The sequence below is a fragment of the Anolis sagrei genome, chromosome 2 (assembly GCF_037176765.1).
Source record: "Anolis sagrei isolate rAnoSag1 chromosome 2, rAnoSag1.mat, whole genome shotgun sequence".
Classification (NCBI taxonomy): Eukaryota; Metazoa; Chordata; class Lepidosauria; order Squamata; family Dactyloidae; genus Anolis; species Anolis sagrei.
In genome coordinates this window covers 287,574,687-287,587,837 of record NC_090022.1, presented here as the reverse complement: position 1 = coordinate 287,587,837, position 13,151 = coordinate 287,574,687, and the positions used below count along the sequence as shown (strand labels likewise).

Sequence of the window (13,151 nt, the reverse complement as noted above, 5' to 3'; positions counted from 1 at the left end):
TTTTTAGGAATGGTTCAGATGAATACGTTACTTTTTCTTACTAATATTGTGCAATGATACAGCCTGGAAGTCTTGAACTATTGTTTTTGTGAGATTCTGGCTGACAGAATGAATTCTGATTTTACAATCACATATAAAAACAACACTTCAGAACCATATTAAATCACAAAACACAATCGGAATTTGGTGTGCAGTTACTCTGTGCCGTTTTGAAGACAGATTCCAACATATTACTGATGGAATGAAACAAACATTATGTGGTTGAAACAATTTGGAAGTTCTTTTAAAGAGTATCGGAAATGGAGTATATCCCAATTTGATAAGGTCCTATATCAGTGCAGAAACCCAGCCATGAGCAATAGGCTGACCACCCATTTGTTTCCCACTGAAATGTAGTGAAGTATAATTGTAACTATGAGAAAAGGTAATTTCATTTCATTTCATTATTGCTGCTAAAAGTCACTTTTGAACTCATGGGCAAGTTAATCTAAATTGTGATCAAATAACCACAACTTCTAGGTCTGTTTTTTTCATGTCAGGAGCGACTTGAGAAACTGCAAGTTGCTTCTGGTGTGAGAGAATTGGCCATCTGCAAGGATGTTGCCCAGAGGATGCCTGGATGTTTTACAATCTTGCGGGAGGCTTCTCTCATGTCCCCGCATGAGAAGCTGGTGCTGACAGATGGGAGCTCATCCCGCTTCCCGGATTCGAACTGCCAACCTTTCGGTCAGCAGTCCTGCTGGTGCAAGGGTTTAACCCATTGTGTCACCGGGGGCTCCTTCTAGGTGTTTTTCATAGAGATGGTCCACCCAGCTGAGTATTATTGATCCTGAATGGAAACCAAAGTTTCAGGCAGATTTTTTTCCAACTCTACATGGACATGCTACGATCTTCTGAAAGTGAAACATGTGTCTACCACTGAGACACAGTCTTTTTTTTACTGCAGTTAAAATCCAACTACTATCCCTCTGAACATGCCTTTCTTGTAAATTGTGTGGAAATATTTTGATGGGAGTTCCCATTTATTTTGGTTTAGTCAGGACAGAAAATTTGTCTCCAAAAGTCTGCCTTTAAGTAAACCCTTGAGGATGAGGAAAAATTAAAGCAACAAAAATTTGTAATTCTACCAAGCCTATCTTACCTTACTGGCCTTCAGTATGTTGATCTGCTCTTCATAAACAGTATCTCTGTTTTTCTCCAGGAATCCATCACACTGGTATTCCACCTAGGAGGGATAACAGAGGAACAGGAAAGTGGGGAGAGATGAAATGTCCAGTATAGATTACTCTAGCTGATACAGTGAGCCATTCCTCAGTGACAGGAACCATCCATGTAACTACTGGGTTATTTTCCTCTAAACTCCAAAAACAAGTTTAATAATACTACTTTTTCTGGCATTAGAATCTTCCTCTATGATGGGAAGCTTAGATGACAAAGGGCAATAAGGAAATACAGTGTTCCCTCAATTATCGCAGGGGTTCCGTTCCAGGACCACCCACAATAAGTGAAAATCCACGAAGTAGGGATGTCATATATATATATATATATATATATATATATATACACACACACACACACACACACACACACACACACACACACATAATTGTATATATTTTATATAGTATATTTCTTACCCGCGCTTCCTTACTTGCCTCCCAGCCCATCCCAAGAGCATCTACCTGCCTCCCTGGCCTCCACAGACCCCTGCAGAGCCTTCGGAGCCACGCAGGTGCCAGCAGGCCAGAGAGGCAGGCCTTCCCCACCATGCCTCAGGTCGCCACACTTCCAGGGTTCCTGGCCTCTCTGGCCTTCATTGGATGCAAATATTTAATTTTTTTAATTAATATTTTCAAAAACCCGTGAAACAGCGAGTCTACTAAAAGTGAACCACGAAGTAGCGAGGGAATACTGAAACTTGCAGAGTTGAGTATCAAGTGCCTGAATCAATTATTAAATTGTATGGTAACAGTTACATAAATCCCACTGATTCAATGGGCCTTCTCTAGCTAGGACTAGCAACTGGATTTATAGTAAAACCCCATATACATGTGGGAAACACTCCTGGTCGAGCTGTGGTTACGTGAAATGCTCAGGACTCATTTCTGGTCTCAGAATACCATACATAGAATCATAGAATCACAGAATCTTAGAGTTGGACGAGACCTCATGGGCCATCCAGTCCAACCCCCTGCCAAGAAGCAGGAATATTATATTCAAAGCACCCCTGACACATGGCCATCTAGCCTCGGTTTAAAAACCTCCAAAGAAGGAGCCTCCATCACTCTCCGGGGCAGAGAGTTTCACTGCTGAACGGCTCTCACAGTCAGGAAGTTCTTCCTCATGTTCAGATGGAATCTCCTCTCTTGTAGTTTGAAGCCATTGTTCCACGTCCTAGTCTCCAGGGAAGCAGAAAACAAGCTTGCTCCCTCCTCCCTGTGGCTTCCTCTCACATATTTATACATGGCTATCATATCTCCTCTCAGCCTTCTCTTCTGCAGGCTAAACATGCCCTTTAAGCCACTCCTCAGGGCTTGTTCTCCAGACCCTTGATCATTTTAGTCACCCTCTTCTGGACACATTCCAGCTTGTCAACATCTCTCTTCAATTGTAGTGTCCAGAACTAGACACAATATGAGGAGCACACTCTTCCTCCTCATTACCTTATCTGCAAAATGTGCAACAATAAAGGAGATGTTGGACATGCGAGGCTTTTGGAAGTGCTGACTGCTTCCATGGCGATCATACAGTTTTTGAGCCCAGTTCTGGTCTGTTCCTTTGGGGACCTAATTAAGAAAAAGAAAAGAAGAGAACGGAAAGGGATTAAGACAGCAACATAAGGAATGAGTGAAAATGCAATCCTTACTCTCAGTTTACAATCTATCCAAGTTAACATAACTCCCAATGAAGATCTCCTGTGTCAGTGCACTAGACATCAATTATAACATGACTTGGTGATGTTTTCTTTCAAATTTACCTGAGGATTCACAACACACATTCTTCTTCTATATATCGTTATATCCTGCCTTTTGCCAGTTCTGAACTCAAGGCAGCTTTAAATAACTAAATTGCTACTGATTCATTCATAGCATACAAAAGTTAAAATCATTTTAAAACAAACATGCTTGCCTTATACAAAGCCTAAAAGATACATTGGCTATAAACAATGCATCTCCTTGGCATGAAAAAATGGTCTAAAATTTCTAAAAAGAGAGTTCTTGAACTTGGGGCAGTTACAGAAAAGACGCACTCTTGTGTCCCCAACTTGTATACCTGTGACAATAGTGAGACAGAGAGAAGGGTCTCCCAAGAAGATATCAAAACATAGGCAGATTCACATGGGAGAATTCTTCTTGTTGTATGCCTTCAAGTTGTTTCCGAATTATGGTCACCTTTAGACAAACCTATCATAGTTTGGGGGGGGGGGCTGAGAGTATGTGACTTGCCCAAGGTCAGCCAGTGGGTCTCCATGGCCAAATGGGTAATCTGTCCAAATCTGAGCGGTAGCCAAGGTGGTTTCTCCAGATAGTCAGGAATTGGAAACATAATCTGGTCTTCCACTTTTCCTTAGAGTTCAGGCAAAACAAGTTATCAGAGAGTAGGAGTGAAAGGAAGAATCTGTTTGGGTGATCCAGAAGCTTAATAATGTCAGATTCCCGGCCAAAATATACAGACACAGGAGCAGGGAATTGCAGGTCAGGTAGCAATAACAATGAGTCAGAGTCTAGGTGCTGGATTTATAGCCCAGCCACAATTCCTCAGGTGTTCATTGATTACTGAGTGTTTGTTAGCAAGGCTCTTGGGCCCCTTCCTTTCCTGACATCACTCTATCAACATAGGTTTTGTAAGTTTTGTCTTGAACTTGCAGGGAGCTGCTATTTTCAAGTTCAGCCACTGGAACTTCCAAAGGCTTCACGTTGGGTGGCTGCTGGGAGACGCACCTGCTCTTCCTCTTCACTATCTGAGCAGGGCACAACAGAATTGAACCCTGGTCTCCAAATTTGCAGCAGCTCAGTGCTCAAACCATTACACCATGATGGAAAATGAAGTCCTTGAAATACCATGATTTGTAGGGCTTTATGTGTCGTACTTTGAATAGTGCCAGAAACGGACGAGCAGATAATGAAGCTATTGCAACAGGGGAGTTCTTTGACTATGCAAGTGTAAACTACTATGACTCTCTGGTCATTGCTATAGCAAAATTAAAGAGACAAGGCAGGTAATTCCAAAACACTTAAACTCTGCAACCCACATGGTGCATATGCATTGGTATTTATGTGTTTTACCACATGTACAAAATGTGATGGAGCTGTTAGTCTCACCAGAATTCTGTGTACACCTACACTACTGCCATTATATGGCAGCATATTTTCATCCATATGCAGAAAAGGTTGGACTCACTATAGTTAACTAGTCCTGGACTACCATACAGGAACATGTTGATGGCAAAGGCAAATTGGGACATTTTTATTGGTCACACTTTTAGTGGCTTGAGCATAAACAAGCTGTACTTTCTCATGTTAAACTTCATAATTTTTTCCTTCCAACTCTTATTAAGCATTAGAACCTTTTAGCACAAGGTCATGAATGCAAAAGAAAGCAGTAAACAAACACTCCTACTGAAATTAAGTGCAAAATTGATTTATTCAGCTTGAATATTGCCTTCTGCTCAAATAAAGAGGTTCAGCCTTTGCGGTAAACAGCAATAGCTTTTTCAAGTTTAAAAACACAAACTATCTTAATTGCCCCAAGCAAAAAATACACAGATGTGGAAAACACATCTTTCAGCAGCAACCTGACAAGTATTTTCTCTTAGTTTCATTAACTCACATAACATTCAAAGGCCCCTCTAGTTTTCTATTTAATTACTATATGGAATAGAACCTTTAAAAAAAAGGATTTCCATACAATTTCACTGTGTCATCAAGATATGCTTCCTCTGGTTATTTACTTACTAAGGTACTTTTATAATGCAAGTATCTGACAAATATGCAGCGGTAACATTTTCCTAGGATTTATTGCAGTGCTAAATTACTTTCTTTATTCAGCATTCACTGAAACAAGGGCTGTACTTTTCTCCCTGATGTCTACTGATGAAACATAAGGAATACTGTCCTTCTTATTCCAAAGCTTGCAGGCTAAAACATCTCTTGGAATCACTCCATCTTCCTAGCATTCTCTGGATGCCTAAACTGTATTTCTAAATGCTCGAATTGAGGTTTTATGTCACTACAAAGATAGAGATTTGGGGCCTGAAGGGAAGGAAATTCCATGGAGATGGAGGAGGTAGAATTTTGTTGCTGAGGACCAATGTTATCATTTTGTCCCTCTGTAGCTTTAGCTTCAGAAGATGCAAAAGTTAAAGCGAGGGACAGCAAAAATAGGCAAAAATATAAAAATAAAATGAAATTAACCCTACAAGCTCCCTTCTCCAGTATCAGCAGATTAAACCACTAACCATTTCTTCTCTTGACAAAAACAACGGGAAACGTCCAACAGAACTGGATGCAAAGCAGGCAGAAATCCCAGATATTACTACATTGCAAGATCTTCTGTTCTTAGATCAACATCTCAGCCGGCAAATTTAGCCTACCAGCTTTCTGGACCTTCGTTAAATTCATACATTCCTACACTGATCACATGTGCCACAAAACATTAAAATAAAAATAACAGGATGACAACAATTTGTGGTTATTTGAATGCTGGGCTTGGACCCTAGGAAACCAAGGTTTGAATCCTGACTGAAGCCATGACAACCCAGAAGGTGACCTCTCCTAGTCCTCAAGGAAGGCAATCTGAAAAAATCTGGCCTAGAAAATTCTATGACAGGATTGTCATAAATCAGACACAACTTGAAGGAACATAAAACCAACAAAATAAATTAAATGACACTAGGACCTGAGCAAACTGAGAAAATGGTGGCAAACAAGAATTTGGCAGAAGAAGGCTATTGTGGTAATATCCTCAAGAAGGTGTGCCAAGATCATCACTGTCAGCCCTCTTCCAGCTTCACTTGCTAAATGACATAAAGTGGGTGTTAACTTTTAAAAAAGGCCGTTAAAGCAATCACACCAATTCAGGGCTAAGGAGAGAGAAAAAATCTTGAATCAGAAGGACTCAGCCCTCCAAATACCTGAATAGTGCGGGGAAACATGAAACCACATCTTTGGGGAGAAACTGCTTGTTGTTTTGCTGTCTTTCAAAAGGTTTCATTCTCTCTGGCCTTTGGGCATTCCCAATTAAGCCGCAAGTATTTCAAGGGGCCTATGCTAGCATGAATTCCTAAAGGATTGATTTACTTATACAATTTAATTGCATTGTATTGTCGAAGGTTAGTCCTAGTCATCCGCAAACCAGATCAACAATTAGGTCACACAGTTTACAGAAACTTTGGGGTGAGAAGGGTGGCATATAAATGTCGTAAATAAAAAATAAAAATAAAATACTGTATACCATGCAGCTGTGGACAAGTCTACATAGAGACCACCAAATACAGCAATGCCCCGACAGAAATCAAGAAACATGAAAGACGCTGCAGACTACTTCAACCAGAGAAGTCAGTCATAGCAGAGCACCTGATGAACCAACCTGGGCACAGCATATTATTTGAGAACACAGAAATGTTCGACCACTCAAACAACTACCATGTCAGGTTACACAGAAAAGCCACTGAAATCCACAAGCATGTGGACAATTTCAACAGAAAGGAAGAAACCATGAAAATGAACAAAATCTGACTACCAGTATTTTAAAAAATCTCTAAAATTATAACAGTAAAGAAAGAACAACACTCAAAAGCAGGGGAACTCCAGACAAGAAACAATCAGGGACACCTAATCACCTCTCAATGAAGGATTCCCCCAGGCAGCAACAAGCCACACCTAAAAACTGTCAGGCCATCAAATGCTAATCAAGGTGGCTAACTGAAACATTAACACCTTGCTCCAACAGACAAGAGTTCTTTTTCCCATCCTGGACTTTCCACAGATATATAAACCTCACTTGCCTAGTTTCCCACAGACCTCATAACCTCTGAGAATGCCTGCCCTAGATGCAGGCGAAATGTCAGGAGAGAATGCTTCTAGAACATGGCCATACAGCCCGAAAAACCAACAACAACCCATTTAATTGCATTCTTTGATGTATTTGGAGTTTGAATATTGTCCATGAAAAAGGGAGTCAGAGTCATTTAAACCAAGCATGGGTAGAGATCGAAATGAAAGGTAAATAAGAAGACATATTATATTCCAGAGCACAATTTAAAACACGGCATTTTCTGCTCACATAATACAAAATTACCAAAACAATTGAGCCAATTTTTGAGAAAGCTTTTAAGCTTACTGGTTATGGCACTATTCCTGAAGGGTTACATTCCCATTTTCATCAGTGAGTATCAGCAAGATGTTGTACTCTCTTTACCTTACATTCTTCATCCAGCAAATCCAAAATACCCAGCTTAGCTTCTATGAGGTCTATGCATGGCTGGTTGTCATAAAAATCTATGAGTGTCCAAGGGATTTGCTCCTTCATGTATTCTTCCTGCTCCAATTTAAAAACATGCTGCAACAGAAACAGAAAGTAAAGATCTCACTGAATGATAAACCAGAAACATTCTCATGGGTCTAGTAAATTTTTTAGAAGCCGAGACTGTATTGTAATTAGTTGCTTAGGCAGTATCTGGATTTAACATATTGTGTGTTAAAACACTCTTTGGAATTCTGGTTCCTTCTGTCTGCATTTCTAGTCATATAAATATGACAGTACACAGACTATAAATGTGAACCAAGAAAATATATATGAATAAATATGAATTCAGAGCTTCATGGCTCTGAATACAATCTATTGAACCCTGAATTCTGAAAGTGTATAAATATTTCGTAAGGTTGAAATTCCCACACCTTTTGAACTCTGACATTTCGATAAGGCTTCTAAGACAAAGAACAGAAGGAGGGAAAACAAATAAAATTTTTGGATACAGTGAAAGAGTGGTCACATTCAAGTATTAAATGTGCAAACAGATTCTTCAGGGATCTTTGTTTTAATGTTGAAAGGAATCACAGAATACTCACCAGGACAAAGACATCACTCTTAATCCACCTGGACAATTCTACTAAACTCAATGATAATGGCAGGAGTCCAAAAAGGCATTTGATAGGCTAGAATGGTTCTTTCTGAAGACAATCTTATGGTGTGTACAGGCTTCCCTTGCCGTTTGCTGCCTTGCTTTCTGACAATTGACTCTTCAAACACACTCTTTTTTTGTTATCTACTACATACACTGGTTTTTTCCCTCTCTAAACCTACTCAGCATTCTTTTAACTGGTCAGCTTGAGGACATTTGGCATTCAGGCTTGCACTTGCAAGCCAAAAGAAGACCGGGTTCAGCTGTTCTAAATATTTTCACTTTTTGACAGTGCCCTCGTAAGTGGACTCAGATTTTATATGTGTGGTTAACCAAATCTATCAACTCCCTTATGATAAAATATGTGCTAATAGATATGAAGCTCCCCATTTTGCAATTTTATAGATCAATGATTTCTTTAGTACCACTTCCCAATTCATATAGAAGTAGACCTTTTGAGAGCGATCATCAATCAAAGGGTACTCAGTTATTATTAATGTACTTACTAATTATATCACATTACTGGTTCAAAATCCGAAGGTCATTATTTTGGAATTGTTGGAAATTTTGGCCAATATGGAAAAGTAAAAGGATTACATCTGCTTAAATACTTAAGCAGTGGTTCCTAACTTGTGGTCTGTGGACCACCAGTGGTCCACAAGAACGAAAATATGGTCCACGGCTTCACCATTACTACACCGTTGCCTTGAAACAACGCAATGAGAGCGACTGGTCTCGCAAAACCCTCTTATAGTGCTATGGCAATGAGGATGTTGGGAGGGCAGAGGCTGACTACCCACAAAAGGTTACTACTACCACATCAGCTCTAGATTATTAAATATGATTTTCTGTAGGTGAGCAGATGGCAACTACTGAATGGCATATGTTCTGTATCAGAAATTAGAGCTGATGAGGTCTATCCAATGCAATTTTCTGAATCAGCACCCCAAATAACCAAACCGAATCTAAAGTTTGTAATCCTTTTGGTACTAATGTTAGTAAAAGGTCCTTGTTCAAGTGGTCCCTGTTCAGGTGGTTCCCGGACAAAATGTTCCCTGGTCAAAAAAAAAAGGTTGGGAATCACTGCCTTAAAGGCACTAGGTCCACCATTGAAAAACTGGCAAACCATGTTCTTTCTTACGTAAACATATTAAATTCATGGGAACACAAGTCAACAGGTGATTCGAAGACACTTACATACACAAAAGGATTACACATAAAGAAGAAAAGCAAGTATCAATCGAAATGATCGTATTTTTAAAATGTAAATAAACAATTAAATTGTTAGGGTTTAGTATTCATTACATTCCTGTACACTGATCAAATACAGTTACGTAGATATGAATAAACAAATGATAAAACATCTGGAAGAATGATCTGAGTAGAGTAGAAGATTAAATTAATGGACCTGCCAAAATTTAGTCTTTTTCTTCAGGTCCTTCCAACACAATTATCTCTATCTAAAAGTAGAAGGAAGAAGGGAAATGTCTAGGATACCCATAAATATATTAACGAGCTCTGTGAAAAACCCAGTGCCGGAGAGAGTTGTTAAGAACACAAATTACCGAGTTGAACTGTTGCTGTAACTTTTCATTGGCGTAGTTGATGCAGAATTGTTCAAAGCTGTTCACTTCAAAGGTTTCAAACCTGCAGAGCAAAACAATTGTCTTAAGTCAAGGCAACGTAAAGCTACTTCCAATAACCACCTTTTTATTTACATTTTGAAATTTCTGTTTTTGTTCTAAAACACCATGAGAATTTGATTACATGGTATTGCAAAAATACTTATAATACACAAATAAATAAAAAAAAATCATGACACTTTGGTGACATTCTTCAATTTACTGAATAACAGCAGCTTAAACCAGAACTGTGGGATATTGTTGTTGTGGAAATGAAAAATCCAAATGTCAGAGTACCCACAGAGTAGTTGCCAGTCAGAAGGCAATGTTGAGGTAGATGCACACTACGTAATGTACATTATGTACTGTAGTGCTTATACATAATTTTGCTTTCCTCTGGTCATTCTTTAATAGTTTTCCAATAGTCCAGCTGCCAGTTGTATGCCTGGAACCTTCATAACATCTACATAGTCCCACCCCATTTTCAAAAGAACATAAGAAAGGAAGGAGCTGGCAAAGCGACTACTGGGGATTTTTTCTCTGACAAAGCACTATGGAATTCATGAGATTGCCATAAGTTGACAGGAAACATTTAAGGCACATATACGCACATACCCCATTAAAAGACTCATTAACAGTCAAAGATCTGCCTAGAAAACAAGGCTTTTGCCGTGCGGCAGAAGAAACAGAAAAGGGGGCAACGGAGCTTCCCATGGGAAGGAGCTCCACACCCCAGGAATAACTACTGAGAAGGTTTCCTCTTGTGTCTTTCCAAAATCTACTTATGATGGTAGAATTAAGAAAAAGCACTCCCACCAGTTTAAAAACCCAGTATTGTGTGGCTGGGTCTTATAAGCTATCAATACTGAGCCAGCAATGGCACGCACAAGCAAGACTGCTCAGAGCATGTTTGCCAGTTCATTTTTCTTAGGGGCAGAGTATAAACTGCCCAAGGTTACCTGACTATTTTTCATTGGAACCCTTTCTTCCTATGGCCCTAGTTCAATACTTAAACCACTACACCATGCTGGTTCTTCTCAATACTCAAACTACTAAACTAGGCCTGCACAACCCTTGGCCCTCCAGGTGTTTGGAACACCAACTCCCAAAAATCCTAGGTAGCTTGTCCAATGGACAGCAAATCTGAGAACTGAAGTCTAAAATATGTGGAGGACTACAGGTTGTGCAAGCCTGTACTAAACCATGATGTCTCTGCTCCATGCTCAACACTCAAATCACTACACCATGAAGGCTCTGCTCCATGCTCAATATTCAAACCACTACACCATGATGGCTCCATTCCATGCTCAACACTCAAACCACTACACCACGAAGGCTTTGCTCCATGCTCAACACTCAAATCACTACTTCATGATGGCACCACTCAATGGTCAACACTCAAACAGCTATACCATGATTGCTCTGCTCTATGCTCAACACTCAAACCACTACACCATGAAGGCTCTGCTCCATGCTCAACACTCAAATCACTACTTCATGATGGCACCACTCAATGTTCAACACGCAAACCACTACACCATGAAGGCTCTGCTCTATGCTCAACACTGAAAGCACTACTCCATGTTGGCTCCACTCAATGCTCAACATTCAGACCATTGTTATCATGCTGATTCAGATGTATGGTCATAAGTCATACCACTACGCCATGCTCTTATTTCTATTATTTTAGTATCTTGTAATGGGCTATATAATAATAAATTGTGGGTCACCTGATCCAACCCCCTGCCATGCAGGAACACACAACCAAAGCACCCTGACAGATGGCCATCCAGCCTCTTCTTAAAAACCGCCAGAGAAGGAGACACAGCCACACTCTGAGGCGACAGTATATTCCACTGCCAAACAGCTTTCACGATTAGGAAGCTTTTCCTAATGTTTTAGTGGAATCACCTTTCTTGTAATTCAATTCATTGCTGTGTGCAGAAAATAACCTGGCTACATCCTCAATATTATATCCTTTCAAATATTTGAACATGGCTATCATGTTCCCTCTCAACCTTCTCTTCTCCAAGCTAACCATACCCAGGACTCGAAGTTGCTCATCATAGGGCATGGTTTCCAGACCTTTGATCATGATAGCTATCCTCCTCTGAACACCTTGTAGCTTGTCAATATTCTTTCTGAATTGCGGTGCCCAGAACTAGACACAGTGTTATTCCAGAAGAGATCTCAGCAAAGCAGAATAGACTACGACTTCCTTCAATCTAGACACATACAGTTCCCAACATTTGTTATCCCCTAGTTCAAAATGTCTATTAGTCAAAAACTCTTCCCTTTTTTGAGTCAACATAACAAGAAAGACAGTTGGAACATCGAAAGATAACTCACACACACACACACACAAATGAGAAAAATGATCAGGAATAAATATAAACACATTTTCATCCGATTAATAAAGCTTTGGAGATTATTAAGACACAGTGAGACAAGATAGTTCCACTGGACCATAAAGATAAAATACATTTTCTTTCTTATTCTTAGGAGCTACATTTGTAACTCTTCACACCCCACAATCTTGTTATTTGGTACACAGTTAAAAACGTCTGCCAGCTTTTTTGATTTTCTCAGATTACGAGCTCCTCCATTGTCAAATTGAATAAGCTTAAACTGTAACCGACCAAGAGGACTACGGCTTAAGATAATACTGTTAGTCTCTAAAGGTGTTGATCAAATGGGAATCCAATCCGCCGTTGTTGACGTCAATTAAGGGAATTTCTTCCTTCAGAGCCACTTTAATATGCATAACTAATATACTAATCTTCTCATGAAAAAATGTGGAATTAGATTGCTCTTTTTTTTAAGTGGATATGTGTTTCTATCATTGCTATCGGAAGTCTTAAAAATTAGGAATTCAATGTCTCCCTTGTCCCATGAAATCAGGCAAAGATTTCATTTTATGTTGACAGGGAAAGCAAACACAATTGCTTCCAAAGTGATAGATTAGCCCAAAATTGATGATGGCAGGAACTACTAAATGTTGACTGTACTGTTGAGTGGCAGTTTTGCTGTTGGTTTATTATGTCTCAGGAGTAACAGAGGTTAAAAGAATATCTGAGATCAGCACACTTGGGTTGCAATTTAGTGTATGTTCAGAAATGAAAAACATCCTAGGGTTTACCCAACTTCTAATCTCACATTATACTCTTTCTGGCTTTTGAGATACACCATGTCCCATAACCAGCCTATGTTGCAGAGTTGCTTAAAACACTTAAATTAATGGGCAAGATGTTCTTTAGGTCTCTGAAGCCCCTCTAGAACACTATCAAGCGCATTATACAGGTAAGGAATCAAAACTGTGTTGTGCACATGTAAAACAATCATTTGTGAATTTGTGGGGCCACGGTGGCACAATGGGTTAAACCCTTGTGCTAATAAACTGCTGACCT

General features: G+C 39.6%; 1 protein-coding gene across 5 annotated transcripts in view; it reads right to left on the bottom strand.

The window, feature by feature from the left end:
• The window catches only part of MYO5B (myosin VB), a 372,261-nt gene that overhangs the window by 126,423 nt on the left and 232,687 nt on the right, over positions 1 to 13,151 (bottom strand). For all 5 annotated transcript variants that reach the window (XM_067464658.1, XM_067464659.1, XM_067464656.1 and 2 more), the window contains 4 exons: positions 9,688 to 9,769; positions 7,420 to 7,560; positions 2,664 to 2,786; positions 1,142 to 1,225 (listed from right to left, as the gene is read on the bottom strand). In XM_067464658.1, the coding sequence (XP_067320759.1) occupies positions 1,142 to 1,225; positions 2,664 to 2,786; positions 7,420 to 7,560; positions 9,688 to 9,769 (430 nt within the window). The remainder of the gene's footprint in view (positions 1 to 1,141; positions 1,226 to 2,663; positions 2,787 to 7,419; positions 7,561 to 9,687; positions 9,770 to 13,151) is intronic.